The sequence below is a fragment of the Leopardus geoffroyi genome, chromosome B3 (genome assembly GCF_018350155.1).
Source record: "Leopardus geoffroyi isolate Oge1 chromosome B3, O.geoffroyi_Oge1_pat1.0, whole genome shotgun sequence".
In the NCBI taxonomy this organism is placed as follows: domain Eukaryota; kingdom Metazoa; phylum Chordata; class Mammalia; order Carnivora; family Felidae; genus Leopardus; species Leopardus geoffroyi.
In genome coordinates this window covers 134,219,819-134,241,578 of record NC_059337.1, presented here as the reverse complement: position 1 = coordinate 134,241,578, position 21,760 = coordinate 134,219,819, and the positions used below count along the sequence as shown (strand labels likewise).

Sequence of the window (21,760 nt, the reverse complement as noted above, 5' to 3'; positions counted from 1 at the left end):
AAAAATGTGCCCATTTTCAGGTGTAAATATTATTTACCTCATTCTGTTTTTCTACACATAATCTTCAACATTGAATTTAAAAATACCAGATATATACACAAATGCACACACAAGGAGGAATAAGCAAACTGTTGTGAAGAACAATAAACCAAACCCAGAAATGGCCCACGTGTTGGAACTATCAGGTAGGAGCTGAAAAATATCAATGAATAATATGTTAGAGGATATTGTAGAAAAGGTAGACAACATGCGTAAAGAGGTGGGAATTTCAGCAGAGAGATGGAAACTATAAAAATGTAAAATTGAAATGCTAGAAATAACAAAGCAGCATATAATAGAAGAAGAAATTTTTTTTGATATGTTATTTTTACGTAATCTCTATCCCCAACATGGGGCTTGAATTTACAACCCTGAGATTAAGAGTCACATGCTGTACTGACTGAGCCAGCCAGGTGCCCTGAGATGAAGACATTTTTTGATGGTTTGTTAGAATACTGGACACAACTAGGAAAAAAATCTTCCAGTTGAAAACAAGTTAATAGAGATTATTCAAACAGAAACACAAAAAGAAAAAAAAAGAGTGAGGAAAAAATTAGAACAGAGCATGCAAGAATTGTGGAAAAAATATCATGTATGTATTTGGTGTCTCAAAAGGAGAAGAGAGAAAAACTGGAACAGAAGAAATATTTGAAGAGAAATGGCTAAGAGTTTTTCAAAATTACTGAAACACAACAAACCACATGTCCAAGAATCTCAGAGTACACCAACCAGGACAAATAGAAACATACACTTTGACGTATTGTAGTTAAACTGTTGAAAATCAAAGATAAAATCTTGAAGGAAGCCAGAGAAAAAGAAACTTTGTTTTATTTATTTATTTATTTATTTACTTATTTATTTATTTACTTATTTATTTACTTATTTATGTTTTAAGTAGGCTTCAGGCCCAGCACAATGCCCAATGCGGTGCTTGAACTCATAACCCTGAGATCAAGACCTAAGCTGAGATCCAGAGTTGGATGCTTAACTGACCAAGCCACCCAGGTGGTGCAAGAAACTTTAAGTACAGAACAATAATGGTAATAGTTACAGCAGACTTATCATTAGGAATTCTGTAAGTTAAAAGACATCGGAAAGATACCCTTAAAGTACTGGATGAAAAATTCCAAAACACCTCCGAAGAAAGAAGACAAAAACTTTCTGTTTCTTCTGGGACAAACAAGACTTGAAACAATGCATTACCAACAGACCTGCATGACAAGAAATGGTAAAGAAGTTCAAGCAGAAGAAAATACAGATAGATATAACAAAGTGAAGATCATGCAGAAGAAAATACAAATAGATATAACAAAGTGAAGATCATCACAGATGGTGATAATGAGCATACATATAAAAGACTTTTTCTTATGTTTAATTTTTTAAAAAGATCACTGACCCCTTTGGAACACCTGGATGGCTCAATCATTTGAGTGTCCAACTTCAGCTCAGGTCATGATCTCATGGTTCATGAGTCCGAGCCCCGCATCGGGCTTGCTGCTGTCAGCCTGTCAGCGCAGAGCCTGCTTTGGATCCTCTGTCCCCCTCTCTCTCTGCCCCTCCCCCACTCACACCCTATCTGTCAAAAAATCAAACATTAAAAAAAAAAAGACGATAATTGACCACCTAAACCAATAATATCATCAACATATTGTGGGATATATAACATAGAAGTAAAAGGTGTGACAACCATTGCACAAAGGATGGGGAAAGAAATGTAAGTACACTATTATAAGGTGTTTATGCTACATATGAGTTAGTGTAATATTATTTGAACATGAATTGTGATGAGCTAAAGAGCTGTATTGTCTATAGTTGGGCAGCTGAGAGAGAAAGACTGATGGATGGACACACAAACACAATTAACCAGTCATTAGTGGAAATGAAATGGAAACATCAATCTAAAAAGCAGAACGAGAGAGAAAAAAGGAACAAACAACAGATGAGACAAAAAAAAAAAAAAAACAACTAGCAAGATGGTTCCAATCATGTCAATTAGTACATTAAATGTGAATGGTCTAAAGAATTAAAAGGAAGAGATTTTCAGATTGGATGCAAATGCAAGGCCTAATATATGCTATCTATATGAAAACTATTTAAAATTTATATATATAGGTAGACAAAAAGTAAAATTATATATCATGCAAACAATAATCAAAGCAAAGCTAGAATGACTGTATTACATCAGAGAGTTAAATTTGGAACAAGGAATATTACAGATAAAGGGAGATGTTACATTAAAAAGGGGTCAGTTAACAACAAGGCATTGTAATTCTAAAAATGTATGTACCTAAAGTAGAGCTTCTAAATGTCTAAAACAACATGTATAGAGGAATTTATAACATTTTTTTTTTCAACGTTTATTTTTTTTGGGACAGAGAGAGACAGAGCATGAACGGGGGAGGGGCAGAGAGAGAGGGAGACACAGAATCGGAAACAGGCTCCAGGCTCTGAGCCATCAGCCCAGAGCCTGACGCGGGGCTCTAACTCACGGACCGCGAGATCGTGACCTGGCTGAAGTCGGCTCTTAACCGACTGCGCCACCCAGGCACCCCTAGAGGATTTTATAACATTAAATCCATATACTAGAAGGGAAAAAAAATCAAATCAGTGATCTAAATTTCCAATTCAAGAAATTAGAAAAAGAAGAAAAAATTAAAGACAAAGCAAGCAAAAAGAAGGAAATAATAAAGATCAAAACAGAAATCAGTAAAATAGAAAACAGATAAACAGTAGAGAAAATCAGTGAAACCAAAAATGGATTCTTTGAAATGATCCATAAAATTTGTAAACCGTTAACAAGATTGGAAGAGTTAAAGAAAGAAGACACAAATTATGAACCCATAAGAAGAGGAAATAGTACTACAGATTCATAGTATTAAAAAGCTTTAAGGGAACGGGTGCCTGGCTGGCTCAGTCAGTGGAGCATGTGACTCTTGATCTCGGGGTTGTGAGTTCAAGCCCCATATTGGGTACATAGGTTATTTAAAAAATAAAATCTTTAAGAAAAAAAGATTGTAAGGGAAAATTATGACCAACTTTATGCCAGTAAATGTGATCACTTACAGAAAATAGATTCCCTGAAACATGCAAACTACCAAAGCTCACTCAAGAAGAAATAGATAACCCAAATATTCCTATATCTTTAAAGAAATTGAATTTGTAATTAAAAACCTTCTAAGAAAACTACAGGCCAAGTTGACTTTATTGGTGAATTCTACCAAACATTAAAGGAAGTGATTATAGCAATATTATAAAAACTTTGAGAAAACAGAGGAGGAGAAAAACACTCCCTAACTCATTTTATGAGACTGATATCCCATATGACTATAGATGCAAATATCCTCAACAAAATACCAGCAAACTGAATCCAACAACATATAGAAAGGATTATGCTTTGACTGAGCGAGATTCATTTCAGGAATGCAAGGTTGACTTAACATGTGAAAATCAATTAATATAATTTATGAATAGAGGGGTTCCTGGGTGGCGCAGTCGGTTAAGCGTCCAACTTCGGCTCAGGTCATGATCTCACATTTGTGAGTTTGAGCCCTGTGTCGGGCTCTGTGCTTACAGCTCAGAGCCTGGAGCCTGCTTCAGATTCTCTGTCCCTCTCTGTCTGCTCCACTCCCCACTTGCGCGTGTGCTCTCGCTCTCTCAAAAATGAACAAACATAAAAAATTTTAAAAAATGTATATCAATAGAATAAAAGACAAAACCCACATGATAATGATAATTTCAGTAGATGTGGAGAAAGCATTTGACAAAATCCAACACCCTTTCATGATAAAAACCCCTCAACAAACTAGAAGTTCACATCTTCAACCTGATAAGGAGGCGCCTATGAAAAACCAGTATCTAACAACATATATAATGGTGAAAGATTGGATGTTTTTCCCCTAAGATCAGGAGCATGACAAGGATGTCTCTTCTCACCACTTCTATTCAGTATTGTAGTAGAGGTTCTAGCCAGTACAATTAGGCAATATAAAATAAAGGGCATCCAGATTAAAAGGGAGAAGTAAGACTATTTCTGTTTGCAGATGACATGATTTTGCATACAGAAAATCCTAAGGAATTCACACACACAAACCCTATTTTAACTAATACATGATTTCAGCAAGATTATAGAATACAAGGTCAATATAAAAACATCACTTTTATTTCTATACACTAGCAATAAACAATCTGAAAATGTAATTAAGAAGTCAATTCCATTTATAATAGCATCGGAAAGATGAAAATACATGGGGATAATAAAAAGAAGTACACATCTTATACCCTGAAAACTACAAATCACTGTTGAAAGCAATTTAAGAAAATCTAAACAAATGGAAAGACATCCCACTTTTATGGATCAAAAGACTTAACTTGTTAAGATATATCTGTATCTGTATCTATACTCTCTCTCTTTCTACACACAACACACACACACACACATAATAAATACAAGATCCATTTTTAACTTTAGGAAAAGTGCCCAGGCCTTTAATGACTATGTGCTTAAAACAAACAAACAAACAAACAAACAAACAAACAAACACTTTTCTGAAGTTCAGTGATTACTCTGATCACATTTTAGTTTTTCCTGTTAAATTCAATTAAAATTAATTCTAATGGTTTTAAGTTTAAAACTGGCTTATATAATACAATCTGTTTTTGTAAAATGATTTTTATCTTTCTTCCCTTGATATGTATGTATAGAGACATCTGGATTGTTGTTTAGTACATGCTAACTGGTTATTTCTATAGGGGGGATATTTTGAGATGATTTTTAATTTTCTTTCTGTGTTGTACAGAATTGGTTTTTTGCTTTTTAAGATAATCATGGCATTTTTAAAAAATTAAAAAACTATTTTTGAAAGCACACGAAGGCTAACTATTGGGCCCCAAAGTAGAGATGTCAAGGAAGCCGTTGAATATCTGAGTCTGGGATTCAGAGGGGGAAAGTCTGCAGCGGAGAGGATAAATTTGGGAGTTGGCAGCATAGAGATGATTTCTGAAGCTCAGAGGAACGGATGAGATCATCTTGAGGAGAGACTTACAAGAGACCGTGCTCTGTGCATCCGCAGCACTTGGAGGCTGTTGGGGAGGAGCCTGCAGTGAAGCCGAAACTGACGGTTCACGGGGTAGGAGGAACACCTACCTCTTAGCACTTGCAGAGACAAGTGCTAAGTCGGGAAGGAGCCAGGCAGTTTTGAGAAGATGCTGGGATGTTGTTCAAATGCAAGGGTTGCCCGCCTGGATTTCATTCCACAACATCTGTTCATTGTGTGCTTTCTTTTCTGTTTCCCAAAGCTCGAGAGTTAGAGATCCAGCAATCGCTTCAACTCCATTCAGAGAATAATGTCGAGACCTCTAAGAGGTTTGGGGCATGGCTAACAGTTGGGTCTTTGGGGAGCTGCTGACTGTCAGCAAATGTGGACAACATGTTTGGAGAACACGTGTATGGTTTTTAAATTGGCCACAAGTAGCTTCTGTTTGATAAATGCTTTATTCGACTTGCCAGTTTAAGGCAAGTAGCCTCTGTAATAGTAGATACGTGTTTACACGTCACTGTAACCCACTCAACTTATAGGTCTTTATCCTGCTTACTTGGCAGTCTTTCTTGCCGGGGCTAAAAGTTTAAACCTTTAAAACCTCTCTGTCTGTTGACAAAAGATCAAGTCTGGGGAGAGAGAGAGCTTAGGTTGTTTGTCTCGGCTCTCCCCTCGAGAGTCTGTAACCTTGGCTCTGTAGCTTAGAGGGTTCACCCTCCCTAGGGAATTCTGGGGCCAATGCCAATCATAGGCTCCACCCTTTTTGAGTTCATCAGGCTTATGTAGGGCTGAAGCTTCAGTCTGCCTGTCTGTGACGTCGGCCATTGGTAGCTGATGACTATTCCCGCCTGTTGCTGGGACCTGTTTCTGTCTCACCCAGACTCTCTGTCAACATCCTGGCATCCAGCAGAACCCTCCGCCTCAGCTCTTCTCCCGGCACCATGCACCCTTCAGCACCCTTCAGTCCTCAGCCATCCTCGCCAGGAGGGCCACACATGCCCCGTCTCATAGGTGCCATTCTCTCGGCTCTCCTAATCCTTGCACTCGCTTCTGCACCAGCCCCGATGCACTGGTGTGTGCGTGAGGAAGGTGATTTGTCAGGTCGAGCAGTGCGTGTAGACATGCGGTTTGAAGGGACGAGGCTTGGATGTGGATCTGATTAGTTTTCCGATTTTCTCCCCTTCTAGGTAATACTTACCAATATTCAAAACAGAAGCCCTAAGCCTGGCCCTGCTCCCCACGATCAAGAACTAGGTTTTTTCCTAGAAACAGGACTTCAGAGAGCCCATGTCCTCTATTTCAAAAATGGGTAAGCCTTCTTCATTTTTTAAATCAGGTTCCTAAAGAAGGAAAATAGAAAGCCTTACGATGCCATCTCCGGTTTAGCTATTGTAACAAAGCAATTTTAAATATGAACTACGATTGGAATAGTTTTTTAGAATAATGGATATAGGCTCTTTTGTCTGTTCTCCCCCGGCTCTCTCACTTTGCCATGAGGTTTGAAGGTGGGAGAGGGAGGAAGGAGGGCTGTATGGGTATGAGTCACATGAACGAAGCACCGGCCCAGCGGGAGTCGGTGGGGGGGGGGTCCGATGGGAGCCTGCTTTATGCCATCCTTCCTCCGTGGCGGTGGCTCTGCACACAGGCCTCCCCCTTCTTTTGGGGGACAAGTTCATGACATGGAAATCCAAGCACACAGGATCACTGTCCCTTGAATGGCTTATCAGTCCAGAGACTTGAGTTTGCCAAATATCGGACAGTTTTTATGAACGTGGGGGCGGCTCTGAGGCCACACAAGAACGCTTTCCATTTGAGCTGCCTTTGGAAAGGGCATGTGAGGGCTAGCTGTCTAAGGCATTTGGTGGTGGTTTTCCTTTTTGTGTGGCTCTTACAAGAAATGTGATGATTGTGTTCCAAATCTCTTCAGCTGTCCCTTGTTTTGACCTTGTGCTGCAGGATAGATGTACATGAAGTCCAACAGTAGGTATCTGGCTCTTCCGTAGCTCCTCCTGGGCTGGGCACGGGAGGCCCCTAGGGGCCCATCCCCCTTCCTCTAGGAATAGTCACGTAGCGCTTTGAACGACAGAGGGGACGCAGGTCCCAGCCTTGGGATAAATGAACAGTGGAGTTGCTCCCTGTTCATTTTTAAGAGCTTCAAACCTTGGGGGCGTAGCTCATGGAAATGGCATTTCATCTGCCTGGGGGCTCAAAGCCACACGCATCCATCTTCTATTTGTTGTGCGTAAATGCCGATTTTCCAAATCTTGTTAAACTGTTTGTAGAGAAGGCCTGTTTGGCTCCAAAGGCCATTGATTCAGATTGGCACGGCCTGTGAAGGGCCGCAAGGACACCCCAAGGTTTGGACTGGCTTGAGGCCTTGGCACCAAGAAGAGGCTCTCAAGTTTGATCTCATCCTCCACTGACTGAGATCATCTGAGCGATAGTGCATGTCCCCTAAGCTCCATTTTTAGTTCTATTTCCAATGATGTTATAAATAGAGGGAGAAGGGAGGGAGCATGGAATATTTTTTTGAGGATCTGTTTCTTCTCCCTTTTAATAATAAGTGGTGGGCATCAAAGAGAGACCCTGACCTTGCTCTCCCTCCCTCTAACCTGTAAGGGTGTGTGGTTAACTCCCAGATGCAAGTCTGGAGGGGTGAATGTGTTCCCTTGGGGCTCTCAGAGGTGCCAAACCAATACCTGCTATTGAAAATGCTTTGTGTAGGATTGGTGAGGGTGGGCTGGATCATTTGTTTTCATCTGAAGCCTATTCATTGAGGAGGAAGTCAGTCATACTGGGCTCTGGCCTCCTGCCCTGAAATGTTGGTGGTCCACCGGAGTCCAACTGAAAAATAATAATGATGAGAAGTTTGCACGAGATGATGGATTACATGCCAGGAATTGCTTACCGGCTCATTTCTCTTTTTGTTTCACCCAAGTTCAAGGAGATTCCCATTTGACGTAGCCAAAGTGAAGAGACCGCTTAACTTTGAAGCCTTTTCTTCTCCTTTCTTGCCGTCTTGCTGTTCTGTCTGGGCTCTGAAGACCAGTGAGGGGACTGGCCAGCTACTCCAGAGGGTCCTTGCCAGCTGCAGCGTCCTGAAGGCTGGGATTGTGCGGCAGTGATGAGAGATTACTTTGGGGTGGATACAGGTGAAGGCCAGTTAGGGGACCACAAAATGTGGATGAAAAGAGAAAAAGCAGCTGGAGCTTTTTTTTGGTCATGCCCAGTGCTTCCAGCACCACCTGACTTAGAGCAGTGGGTTTCTCAGGGCCCAAAAGCCAGACCTGGGTCATTTGTCAGTGGACGTCTGCAGCTAGGGTCTCTGCAGAGTAGGTGGGGACATCCGGAGGTAGCTGCTGTCCCTAAGCACCAGTGGCTTCTTACATCCCATCTCCTCATGTGTTTGCTCCTTTTCATCTTTCTGCCCCTGAAAAATATGTATCTGGAAGGATATAATGGGCAGGGTTAGACTGATTCGCGAGGATAAGAAAACGCACTGTAGAGAGCTTCGTAATAAGAGATGGAAATCAATAAAGCAGATCTTTTTCTTTAGAAATACACTTAGGGGCTCCTGGGTGGCTCAGGTCAGGTAAGTGCCCAGCTCTTGATTAGGCTCAGGTCATGACCTCATGGTTCGTGAGTTCGAGCCATGCATCGGGCTCTGTGCTGACAGTGTGGAACCTGCTTGGGATTCTCTCTGTCTCTCCCTCTCCCTCTCTGCCCCTCCCCCCCACTCACACTCTCTCACTCTCTCTCAAAATAAATGCACAAACTTAAAAAAAAAGAGAAATATGCTCAGATGCCCTCAACTTTTTCGTTGTTGTCCCTGAGGACTTAATGAGTTTTAGTAATCAACTTTATACTTTTGTAATTCTCCCATCTTTTCTAAGAGTCAGTGCCAAACCAGTGAAGTTGGGTCTCTTTCAGAAAGAGCCTGAGCTCCAGACCTTGGATCCCAGGGATGCCGTTGTGTTCACCAAGGCTCTTACTTTGTCATCATTGACCCTCACAGTGTTCGCTCTTTCCTGGGCATTGCCGCCCCGTGAGGCTGGCGCTGTAGGTCACCCCACGGGAACACGGTGACCTGGCTGCCGTTCTGCCTTCAGTCCTTCCAGCCCTGTGCCACACAGGGGAAGGTCTGTCTGTGTGTGGAGACGCTTGGTCCATGGCCTGCCGTCATCCTGCCCCGCTGGGAGGAAGCGCTGGACCCAAGCACGAGGCGTTGCCAGGGGACGGTTCCCAGGCTCTGCTGTTGATTGGGGTTTTCTCATCACATTTTTCCTCATGTCTCATGCAGAGCATGTCCCAGGTCACCATTTCTTCCTCTCTCCTCCTCTCCCCTGGCCCTTCCTGCAGCCTCTTTCCTCCTGGAGGGAGAGAATGCTTGGTGCCATCCCAGCGCCATACTGCCCCGTCTGTTTCACATCTAGTTCTTACCCTGTGGGTAGCTCAGCCTCTGCAGAGGGTGAGATCAGAGAGTGTTAGCCTTCAAGCACCAGGACTGCTCCCTCCGTGGGTTCTCGGAGGGCCTTGCCCAGGCTGGCGCTCGGATGAGGGGCAGCGAGGGTGGGAGCCAGAGGCCTTGGACTTGGATGGGGCCAGTCCTTCTTCTCACTGGGTCTCAGTTTCTTTATCTGTGAAATGGGCGTAATGCCACCTATGTCACAGAGCTGAGGTAACGCACACGTGAGAAAATGCTCGTGGAAGCGCTTTGTAGGGCGTCAGGCGAGCGGCAGGCGCTAAGTTGTCATTTCTGGTGGTGATGGTGCCCAGCCGACTTTCCAGCAGGAAGTGGAACCAAGTTGAAGCGGGAGTTTGTGAAGCAGCCATCACTCATTTGGTTGCTGAGGCTCACACCACACATTTTTCAGGGAAGGGCATTTATTTGTGACTGCTGCTTTGGGTGAGCTGTGCTCAAGATGTGTTATCAGTGAGCTTGGATAGCACTAATGACTGATGGCCTTGGTGCTTTAGGGAAAGGAGGTGGGGTGACTGGTCTGATGCGGTAGCCACGGGTGTTCACTGGGCAGCACAGGGGGTCTCAGCCTGGCGCTCCCCTCAGCCTTCTTTTTTTTTTTTTTTTTGAAAGATTTTTAAAAATTTTATTTTTAAGTAATCTCTACACCCAACATGGGGGCTCGAACTCACAACCCCAAGATCAAGAGTCGCACGCTCTTCTGTCTGAGCCAGCCAGGTGCCCCTCCCCTCAGCCTTCTAAGGAGAAGAGAAATGATTCTCCTCTCTTCAGTCCCCATGGCTCTTCCGGGAAGCTTGGCTTTGGGATTCCAGTTATTGATTACATGCTGTTTTAGGAATATTTGATCATCTTTTATAAGCAGAGGTCAGCGAAGGACATTTCAAGTGGCTTTGCTTCTTGTCAGCCATGTCAGAGGTACTGGCTGAGCAAAACGGATTGCAGTGTGTGTTTTCCCTGGCTCTGAATTTCTTTTACTTCAGGGAGGGTGGGGACAAGTTAAAACAAGGCAAATACCAGCGACACCTGGGAGGCGTGCCTGTGGGTTGTAGTTTTTGCTAGAGCGCATCCTGGAGTTGTACCTGGGAGACCCCGACTCAGAGAAGGTGGGAAGTCAGGCCTGTGGTCAGACTCTGAGCTCCCCGAGATGCTTGAGGCCACACCGGGGAGTAAAGCGATGTAGAGCGCCTTTTTGGAGTTTTGTTATTACAGGCAATCAAATAGACCGCTCATCACCACTGTGCATTGGCTTTAAAGATTCCTAGACTTCCCCAGTAATTTTGGTGCCCTTTGTAACTGTTCAGCTTGGCTTACTGTAGCCCAGAATCAGCAGGCCAAAAAGGGGCAGAGAGGCCTGCAGTGTCCCACGGGCTGCTGAGTAGGGTGCTTCCTGTGTTTATGGTCCCCAGATAGCAGCCACAGGCAGACAGACTCCTACGGCCCATGTGACCATGGGGAGGGGGCCAGCCAGGAAGCCAGGGGGGCCGTGCTGCATGCACCATCACCCCAGGCGCTGAAGCAGCTTGGCCTTCACCTTTGCCTGCTAGCTGGCATACCAGCTGTCTTCCCACCTGCAGTGGTCCGAAGTTTTCCCTTCTTAAACAGCACATGACTTTTTTGTATCAGAAGCCAACAGCGAACATGGGAGAATTCAGACACATTTCCAGGAAGCTGTGTATCAACTTCTTGTCCGTGACGATCTTCCAGGGATTCAGAGATTAGAAGGAAATGGGCCTGCACTCTAGGAGATAGTAGGAGAAAAGAAAAGGTTAAGACGTAAACCTAAGTAGGGGCGCCTGAGTGGCTCAGTCGGTTAAGCATCTGACTTCGGCTCAGGTCATGAACTCGCCGTTTGTGGATTTGAGCCCTGCATCGGACTCTGTGCTCACAGCTCAGAGCCTGGAACCTGCTTCAGATTCTGTGTCTCCCTCTCTCTCTGCTCCTTCCCCACTCATGCCCTATCTCTCTAGGTCTCTCAAAAATAGGGGCGCCTGGGTGGCGCAGTCGGTTAAGCGTCCGACTTCAGCCAGGTCACGATCTCGCGGTCCGTGAGTTCGAGCCCCGCGTCGGGCTCTGGGCTGATGGCTCAGAGCCTGGAGCCTGTTTCCGATTCTGTGTCTCCCTCTCTCTCTGCCCCTCCCCCGTTCATGCTCTGTCTCTCTCTGTCCCAAAAATAAATAAACGTTGAAAAACAAATTAAAAAAAAAAAAAAAAAGAAAAAGAAACGTTAAAAAAAAAAAAAGACGTAAACTTAAGTAACTTTAAAGGTTGTGAAATGAAGGAGGACACCTGATTACTTTAACTGAAGTGAGCTCGAGTTTCTAGGCCCGTTTATTTATTCACTCAGCAAGGTCATTTGTTCATTCGTTTAATGAGGATTATTGCATACCTGTGAGGTAACGGACCCCATCTGAGTTAGGTGCTGGTGAAAAGGAGGGGCAATGTCCCTGCCCTCCTGCAACTTACAGTCCCATGGGGAGTTAGGAATTAAAACAAGCAATTTCGGGATAGTTTGTGTAGAGTTGCCAGGGCAAGGTCCAGGTTGCCACAAAAGCAAATAGGAAAGCGGCCATGTTGAGACAGCCTCACGATTTGTAAAGGGAGTAAAGCTTTGAGGATGTGCACTTGAAATGCTGTCAATGCAAATCGACTAGAGAGTGCCAGGGCTACCTCCCAAATAGCTGGTAGAACTATGGAGTTAGAACTCTAGTCAGTATCGTATACATTCGGCTGGAGTGAGGGTTTATGTAGAGATCTGTGGATTTTCACATAAACTTCTCAGCATAGGGCCTGGCACGCCATAGATTTGGCCAGTCATCTGACAAGTATTTGTTGAGTTCTGCTGTATGTCAAGTACTGGGCTTGGTACTACATTGGCCAATAGAAGAGACATAGTCCAGGCTATCAGGGAGGATGCAGTCGACTGAGGGAGACAGATAATAAACTGGGAAACCGATGTGTACAATTACAAATTGGAAGAAGTGTCAGGCATTGAGTGGGTGCAGTGGAGGCAAAGAGCAGAGGACCTGCTTATGTAGGGTGGTCAGTCCAGGCCTGCCGAGGAGGAGACACTGAGCCCAGGACTTGACCGTGAGAAGGAGGTAACCCTGCCAACAGCAGGAGAAAGAGGATTCCAAGCAGAGCAGCCAGCATGTGCAGAGGTCTGGACGCGGGAACAACCTTGGCGTGTTTCAGAATCTGAAAGGATTCTGCGTGGCTGAAGCAGTTGCAAGGGGAGAGTCACAGACTCGGTCTGGAGGACTTTTGGTCAACCTAGCTCACTGCCCTGAGCACATCACACAAGTCATTTCCCTGCTAAGGAAAATTTCCATAATAGTTGAACTTATGGCGGGGTATAGAATCTGGAAATCTGGGGACTTATCAGAGCACATTTGTTTCAATCACTGCCCTTTACAGATGGGGAATCTGAGAGCCAGAGAAATCACGTTCAGTGTCATCTAATAAATGTGTATTGAGAACCTTACTGGTTACTTTACTGATGCCGAACACTGATCTAAGAACAGGTGAGACCCAGTCAGTGCCCCTGTGGAGTTTACATTTTGGTTGGGAAAACAGTCAGTAGATAAGGCAGCAGGATTTTAAACCACACAACCAGTTGGTGGCACAGCTGGGGCTCGGACCTCCTCCTGACACCCAGTCCTGTTCTCTCACCACTTGGCCCACATGGACCATGCCCAGTGGGTAACACTGGGCAGCGTAGCTTGGAGGAATACGTTACACTTAGAAAACAAGGACTTTTAAAAGCCAGTCGAGATGTAATTATTTATGTAACAGAATGCATCAGCCAAATCTTCTCTGTTTTGTTTAAATGTAGACTAGGTCTGGCTAATCCCTTAATGCCATCAGAACTTTAGTATGGAAACAAAGGAATCTTTGTCAATTTTAATTATGAAACTCCAAGACCACTTTCAGTGATGAATTATGGGGAATGAATTATAGGGAACAGGTAATTGCTTTCAATGTACTCACAATGAATGTTAGAGCCCTGTGTTGTCTGAAAGCTTTACGAGTGCAAGGGAGCTGCGTCCATGTTGGTCTGCCCTTGGCTTTAGTGGAAGAGGGTAGGTCATTTTAGGCTTCCAAAGTGCTGAGATGGGAGGGTTGAAGGGGGAGGGACCAGTGAACTAACCGGCAGTTCATTGCATCTCATAAAGGCGTCTGCACACATGGTTTTGACCGGCTGTGCGCTGCCTCCTTTCAGTCACCATTTAGAATTGGAGTTCCCTGAAACATGAGCTAGTAGATGAGTTTATTTCAGTTCTTCGCAATAGATTTGTCTCTGTGGTGATTTTCTGTTTTGATGGGGGCAGGAGGGGAGGGAGAGATTATTTGTTTATTCATTCACTTATTTATTCATCCATCAAATATTCATGGGCTAGGAGCTAGGGTTAAGCGCACAAATGATCCCTATGGACTTTCTAGTTCAGCAGGAAAATAAAAATTCCCAGTGAGTCAAGCCTTCGGAAATAGGACAAAGACAACGCTAATTTTTAAATTTTTAAAAATTTACCCTTTCGCTTGGCAAGTTTTCCTGAAAGAGATAGTTGTACAATACAATGTCTGACAATCAAAGTTAACAGGTTTTTTTTTTTTTTTTTAATATTCCCAATACCTCTTGATATGACTGGAGATTGATCCCCCTGGGAATTACTGATAGCAGTGGCAATATTTGCAGAACAATTCTTGGGTCATGCTCTGGATGGGGGTAGCCCAAAAAAGCACACACTGGTGGTATCCGTGGTATCAGGAACACTACCCACCTCTGTTTGGTTTCAGATGATGTGTTGTGACCTTCACTTGTTCTGCCAGCATAAATATCTGAGGATATTTACCTGAGAATGAAATGGTGAGCAGCCCTACATGCTTCTTGCTCCCGGAGAGAAATTCGATCATTATATTCTTGGGTGTCTAGGGCTGAGATGGTGCTCAGAAGGGAAGGTCCCCATTTCTGTGGGAGTCCATTTTAAAATGACATTGACCTAGATTTGGTGGTGAGGGGAGATTTTCCTGAGGGAGTGACTGAGCAGAAGCCTGAGAAGATAAATCATTGCGTGGCAGCTAAGTGGCAAAGTCAAGGGTTGGGGGATGGGGGTGGTGCTTATTGTTTAGAAGCCTGCAGGCTTGCCCAACGGACCCATCCTTTTTTTCTGTCTTTCTTTCTCCTTAGCGTTGAACCAGCATCGAATATACTATACACAGGGCTCACCAGGGTCTTCTCGGGTTCAGTGAAACACTCTAACTCACAAGACTTTCACAGGCCACAGTTGACACCCATCTAGATAGAAGAATCCAGAACAGGATCGTAAATTGCCAGCAGGGCAACGTCAGGGGTTTCTCTTCTTTGTGAATCATGGTCTCAGCAGTCCGTACGGCCACCCAGCAGCTGTTGTGTTTGCCCCTCCCCCATCAAGTGGCAGAGAATGAGCCTCGCAATTAGTGGGCACGGGATCTGTCCCAAGTACTCAGGGTTCCCCTAGGGAGGTGCTCAGTTTTAAGCCCTCACATTTGAGGAAGCCCAAGCCACGACGTCCTCGTCAGATGTATATGGTTCCTTCCAGTCCAGATGCAAGTTATCAATCAGGGGTCACTTTTATCATAAGCAATGTTGCCTGGTAACATAATTGACATTTTATCTTTATTAGGTTTCCTGGGAAACAGAACTGGAAAGTTAACCTCGGGTCAAGTTCTCAAGCAGACGAGGAAGGGAATTTGTTAACCCTTTGCTCGCATTGTATTTTTTTTTTTTTTTCTTATCTAATTTGTCGGTCTCCCATCACTAGAATATACATTCCACTTGGGCAGAAGTTTCTCTTTTGTGTGGGGAGCAATGTCTGGTACAGAGCTGTACGTGAATGAACGAGTGAGTAAATGAGCTTCTTGTTTTCAGCTGAGATAGCCATGGCTCACAGATGGCTGATGTTTGTGTGCTTACCTTAAAATTAGGTGATGTAGCATATATTTATCGAGAGCTCAATGGAACTTACTGCCCCAGTTAACTGCTTCTCGGTGGTAAAGAGGGAGATGTGCTCTCCTCATCTAGGTCTTTCTGCATATCATGTCCTTCTGTTAAAGGAGGGTGGAGGGGGCCAGGCATCAGATAACTTCCTTGACCTCAGTAGAAAGTAATACATTTTCTGGGTAAAGCTTTGGGACCTCTGCTTTCCTCCTTACCTCTGGGATTGGAGGATATTTGCAGTAATGGCGGCTTAACTATAAGAAAGTTCTCAAGCAGGCCCTGGCCTAGCTTAGTGCTCCTAGCTTAGTGGAATTTTGGTGACTGCAGGCCTCCTCACGGAAGCCTCACATGCACCCGTCTGGATGGGAGTCCAGAGTTCCCACAGCAGGGACGAGAATGACTGTCTTCAGTGGTTTAGTTGTTGAGAAAGTTTGCTCCCAGGGCTTCCCAGACCCGCATTTTTCAAGTAAGGAACTCTTCGAGTTGAAACTTCTTGGGGCAAAGTTGGACACTGAAGCACGTCAGAGTATTTTAAGTGTGGCCTTTGTACGCGGCCCCCCAAGGGCCGACTGTTGAAATGACACATGTGTGTTGGGAAAGAGGAATTCGCATCCTGTCTGGTCAAGAAGGAAGCCAAATTTTACCCTCTCTGAGCCTGTCAGATTCCGGGAAGCTTTCCTGGTGGTTTAGTGATATCCATGCCACAGAGCAAGTCCAGAGGTATTAGCCCTGGAAGCAGGGTGGATGGGAAGGAGAGGGGTGGGGACACAGGCAGCACCCCTGTCCTGGCTCTTGGCCAGAGCAAACTCATTAAGCCGCTGTTTTCTTTCCCTGGTCTCGGTGTCAAATGCATTAATACTTTACACGAGAACAGGGTCGGAGGGGATGGGGTACCCAGCTCTTTCAAGGGATACTTCCTACCTATTTCTTTTTAAATCATTGTGTTTCTCTCCATTCTTTTTTTCTCAGAGGTATTTTTAGTCAAGTCTTAAAGTGGCAGAGAGAGATTGAGCTAAAGCCCAGAAAATGACAAAGGCATCTTTGCAGAATTTCTGACTTTTCTTAGGAACTACTAGAACCTTCTACTGAAAACGAGCGGGGTTATAAATTTTCTTACAAATATCTGCCTTTATATTTGTATATTTATTTTTATATGGCAATATCTGCCATAGATCTGTAAACCAACAAGGAAATCTACGATATAATTGTATTTTCTCATAGCAAAGCTCTCTGTTAAATTACAAGATTTTTATTTTTTCATTTTTTATTTTTTTTAATGTTTATTTATTTTTGAGAGAGAGACAGAGCGTGAGCATGTGAGGAGCAGAGAGAGAGAGAGGGAGACACAGAATGTGAAGCAGGCAACAGGCTCTGAGCTGTCAGCACAGAGCCCGAGGCAGGTCTCAAACCCCCGAACCGCGAGATCATGACCTGAGCCAAAGTTGGATGCTTAACCAGTTGAGCCACCCAGGTGCCCCTGTTAAATTACCAGACTTTTAAAAATTAATGAATTATTTCTTTTCAATTGACATTTGGTTTTTCCACTTTCCTCTCTATTTTAGGTTTGAATATTTCCTGTTTATTTGTGAGTTTGGTGGTAATTCTTTAGGCCTGGCACAGACACATGGTACCTTCCTTCTGCTAGCTCTTCCTCCCATATCCTCTCTGTGCTGGCAGGTGCTTGGCTGAAGGGTGTGGTAGCTGGTTCTCCTTTGAATCTCCCTGGCAATTAGCATCAGAAGCAACAATCTATGCATGTTGGAAATAAGCAGCTAAAATATCAGGAGAATCAGATGCTGTGTTTCTTCTGAAGAATGCCCCAGAAAAACTCATTAGCCAGCCTTGGTAAAACCTCTGAATTACAGATTAAAAAAAAAAAAAAAAAAAGATGCAATTATGTTGCTTTCAAGTACATTTTGAGCTAGTTTTAAGAAAAAAAACTATTGCCGACTCAGTTCCATCAATGTTTATTGAGAGCCTGCTGGGCGCCCGTCGCTAGGGTAAGCTCTGGGATAGGAGACGAATAAAAACTGTTCTCTGAGCCCATGGGGAAGACAAGGATGTTGACGAACAATTTTAACACCTGGTGAAAAGCACAATCATAAAGGGATGGGTTGGAGAAAAGAAGGGGGAGGAAGGAAGAAGCAGCCACCTCCCTATGTGAGCTCATCCAGTTTCTTAGAAGAATTGACATTTGAACTTGGTCTTTGAAGGAGGGGTTACAGTTTCCCATCTTAGGGAGGACTTGGGGGACAGGGGTGTTAGTCACAGGTGAATGCTAGATCTATCAGGCCAGATACATTTCATACGCTCATTGGAGGCAGCATTGTCTAGTGGTTAAAGAGCACTGACTCTAGATTTTATAGAGACATTCACCAGCCCTGTGATCTTGGCAAGTTTCTTGACCTCTCTGTTTCAGTTTCCCTATTTGTAAATTATATAATAGTGCTATAATATATAGCATATATATTATATATATATGCTATATATATATATATATATATGCTATATATATAATAAGATAATAATAGTGCTAATTCATGTGTTGTTTAAGCAGATTAAGTGGGTTCAGTAACGATAGTGTGCTTGAACAGTGTCTGGCACATAGTAAGCTCTATACCAAGGTTAGATCAGCTCCACAGACTGAAGGATTTGTCAGCTTCCTAGAGGGAAAGGTACGATTGGCAGCTAAGAAATCTGGGAAAGTCATGACAACAGGGGCCGCATGGCTTTTGGATCTTCTCACATATCCACGTAAAAAAGACACAGTAGGGGCTCCCGGGTGGCTCAGTCGGTTGAGCGTCTGACTTCAGCTCAGGTCATGATCTCATGGTTCCTGAGTTCGAGGCCCACGTCAGGCTCTGTGCTGACAGCTCAGAGCCTGGAGCCTGCTTCGGATTCTGTGTCTCCTTCTCTCTCTGCCCCTCCCCTGTTTGCACCTTGTCCGTCTCTCTCTTAAAAATAAATAAACATTAAAAACATTTTTTTTTAAAGATACCGTAACCAGGCAGCAAACCCAAAACAACATTTATAACAGAACCAGATGCCAAGGTATACTCGTGAACACCAAGGTACAAGCTGATGTGACAACTCCCGACAGCTATGGACTAGCATGTTACTTGCATTTGTGTAGGAGAATGCAGAAGGAAGCGATGGGGCATCTGATGGACCTGAGAGTAAGAGACTTTAAAATAGCCAACAAGAGTTGGCTGGACAGCTTGGCAGGCCAGTTGGGATCAACGGTTAAAAATGAGAGGGTTTTGCCGAGTAAGGTCTAAGGGGCTGGAGCAGTGTGGCCCCTCTGAAGACTTGAAAATGGACCAGTGGGCTCTTTGCCGGGACTGGGCCCCACAATGAGGGGAAACTGCAGGGCGTGGAATGGAAATTGACCAAGAAGTGACACAAGAGACAAAAGACTGAAAAGGTAAACGTTGGGGGGAGAGGGAGATAGCCAAGAGTTATCATAAAGCAAGCTGCTATGTTTTTTAGCATCTTTATTTAGGTTTTATAGATATATACCAAAAACTCACCTGTTGTAAATTTGCAGTTTAATTGCTTTGAGTAAATTTTTACAGTGGTGCAGTCATCGGCACATGGCACCTTTAGAACATTTCCATCACCCTAAAAAGTTCTTCATGCGTATTTGTTTCCATTCCCACCCTTAGCCCCGGGCAACCACTGATGTGTTCTCTGGCTCTATGGATTTGCCTTTTCTAAACATTTCACAGAAAGGAAATCATAGAATATGGAGTCCTTTGTGTCTTGCCTCTTTCACTTTGCATGGTTTTTATGTGCACCCACATTGTAGCAAGTCTCAGTAGGTCATTGCTTTTTATTGCTAAATAGTTATTGCATCACATGGCTGTGCTATCTTTTGTGTATTCATTTACCAATTGATGAACGTTTGGATTGCTTGCACTTTTTAACTGTTATGAATAATACTGCTATGAACATTCACGTACAAAACTTTCTGTAGACATGTTTTCATTGCCCTTGGATGGATTCATAGGAGTGGAATTGATGGGTCATATAAGTTTGTGTTTAACTTTTTAAGAAACTGCCAAGCTGTTTTCCAAAGTGGTTGTGCCATTTTACATTCCTGCCAGCAACGTGGGAGCGTTCCAACTTCTTTTCATCCTCTTTGACACTTAGTGTTGTCAGTTTTCAAATGAAAGCCAGTCTAGTGGGTTTGTAGTGGTATCTCATTGTGATTTTAACGTGTATTTCCCTAATGATTAATGAGGTTCAGCAGTTTTCGTGTGCCTCTTAGCTGTCCTTATATCTTCTGTATGAAATATCTATTCAGATCTTTTGCCTGGTTTTCTACTGTGTTGTCTTATTATCAAGTTGTAGGAGTTCTTTATATATTCTTGATGCAAGTCTTTTATCAGGTATATACTTTGCATGTATTTTCTGCCTGTCTGTGGCTTGTATTAATTTTTTTTAATGAGGTCATTTAAAGAGAAAAGTTGATTTTGATGGAGTCCAATTTTTCTTTTTATGGGTCATCCTTTGGTGTCGTATCTTAGAAAATTTTGCCTAATCTAAGACTACAGATTTTCTCCTATGTTTTATTCCAGAAAATTTCTAGTTTTAGCTTTTACATGTAGGTCTGTAATCTGCTTTAATATTTGTGTATGGTGTGAGGTAAGGGTCTGAGTAAAAAAGTTTTTTTTGTATCTAGATATCCAGTTGTCCAACCATCTTTTGTTGAAAAGTCTCTTTTCCCACTAAATTGCCTTGACACTTTTGTAAAAAAATTAGTTAACTGAACATAAATCTAAAGGTTTATTTCTGGAATCTCTGTTTTGTTGCACTGATTTATACGTCTGTCCGTAAGCCAATACCACACTGTCTTGAATATGTAGCTTTATAGCAAGTTTTGAAATTAGATAGCGTGAGTTCTCTAACTTTGTTCTTTTTCAAAATTATTTTGGCTATTCTCAGTCCTTGACATTTCCATATAAATTTTAGAATCAGCTTGTCAATTTCTACAAAAAAAGCCTGCCAGGATTTTGATAAGGTTGGCAGTGAATCTCTAGATCAATTGAGGGAGTATTGCCATAAAAGTAATAGTGAATCTCCCAATCCAGGATCTCTTCATTTATTTAGATTTTCTTTAATTTCTCTCAAAAATTTTTTGTGGCTTTTATTGTGCAAGTTAAGCATTTATTGTTGTTTCTAATTATTTTATTCATTTTTATGCTATTGTGAATGGAATTATTATTTTCTTTAAAAAATTTTTATTTATTTATTTATTTATTTATTTATTTATTTATTTTTAAAACAATTTTTTTTCAACGTTTATTTATTTTTGGGACACAGAGAGACAGAGCATGAACGGGGGAGGGGCAGAGAGAGAGGGAGACACAGAATCGGAAACAGGCTCCAGGCTCTGAGCCATCAGCCCAGAGCCTGACGCGGGGCTCGAGCTCACGGACGGCGAGATTGTGACCTGGCTGAAGTCGGACGCTTAACCGACTGCGCCACCCAGGCGCCCCCCAAAAAAATTTTTTTAATGTTTATTTTGGAGAGAGACCAAATGCAAGTGGGGGAGGGGCAGAGAGAGAGGGAGACACAGAATCTGAAGCAGCTGCAGGCTCTTATCTGTCAGCACAGAGCCTGATGCGGGGCACAGACCCGTGAACCGTGAGATCATGACCTGAGCCGAAGTCGGACGCTTAACCGACTGAGCCACCCAGGCCTCCTGAGGAATTATTTTCTTAATTTCACTTTCAGATTATTCTTTGCTATCATATAGATATACTGTTGATATATTGTTGTATTTCAATATCGTTTCTTGTGATGTTGCCAAACTTACTAATTAGTTGTGGTAGATTTTTTAATAGATTCCTTAGAATTTTTATACTAGGGATCACATCATCAGTGAATAAAACCAGTTTTACTTCCTCCTTTCCAAACCGTATGCCTTTTACTTCCATTTGTTACCTTGTTGCCTTGTCAAGAACTTCCAAAACAAAGCTGAGAAGTGATAAGAGTAGACATCTTTATCTTATTCCTGCCTGATCTTAAGAAGTAAGCATTCGGTCTTTCACCATAACATGTTAGCTGTAGGTTCTTTATAAATGCCTCTTTGTCTCTGGTAATGTTTCCTCACTTACAGACTGTCTTATGTGATATCAGTATAACCATACTAGCTGTCTTGTAGTTACTGTTTACATAGTGTATCTTTTTTATCCTTTTATTTTCAACCTGTTTGTGTCTTTGGAG

The 21,760-nt window shown here is 43.0% G+C and overlaps 1 protein-coding gene across 8 annotated transcripts in view; it reads left to right on the top strand.

Annotated features, from left to right (window-relative positions):
- Nucleotides 1–21,760, top strand: part of TTC7B (tetratricopeptide repeat domain 7B) — a 256,147-nt gene that overhangs the window by 75,257 nt on the left and 159,130 nt on the right. For 4 of the 8 annotated variants that reach the window (XM_045451860.1, XM_045451858.1, XM_045451861.1 and 1 more), the window contains exons 5-6: nt 6,263–6,384; nt 7,032–7,055. In XM_045451860.1, the coding sequence (XP_045307816.1) occupies nt 6,263–6,384; nt 7,032–7,055 (146 nt within the window). Of the gene's footprint in view, nt 1–6,262; nt 6,385–7,031; nt 7,056–21,760 lie in introns of those variants that run through there. The other 4 variants (XM_045451859.1, XM_045451865.1, XM_045451862.1 and 1 more) reach the window with 2 other exon arrangements.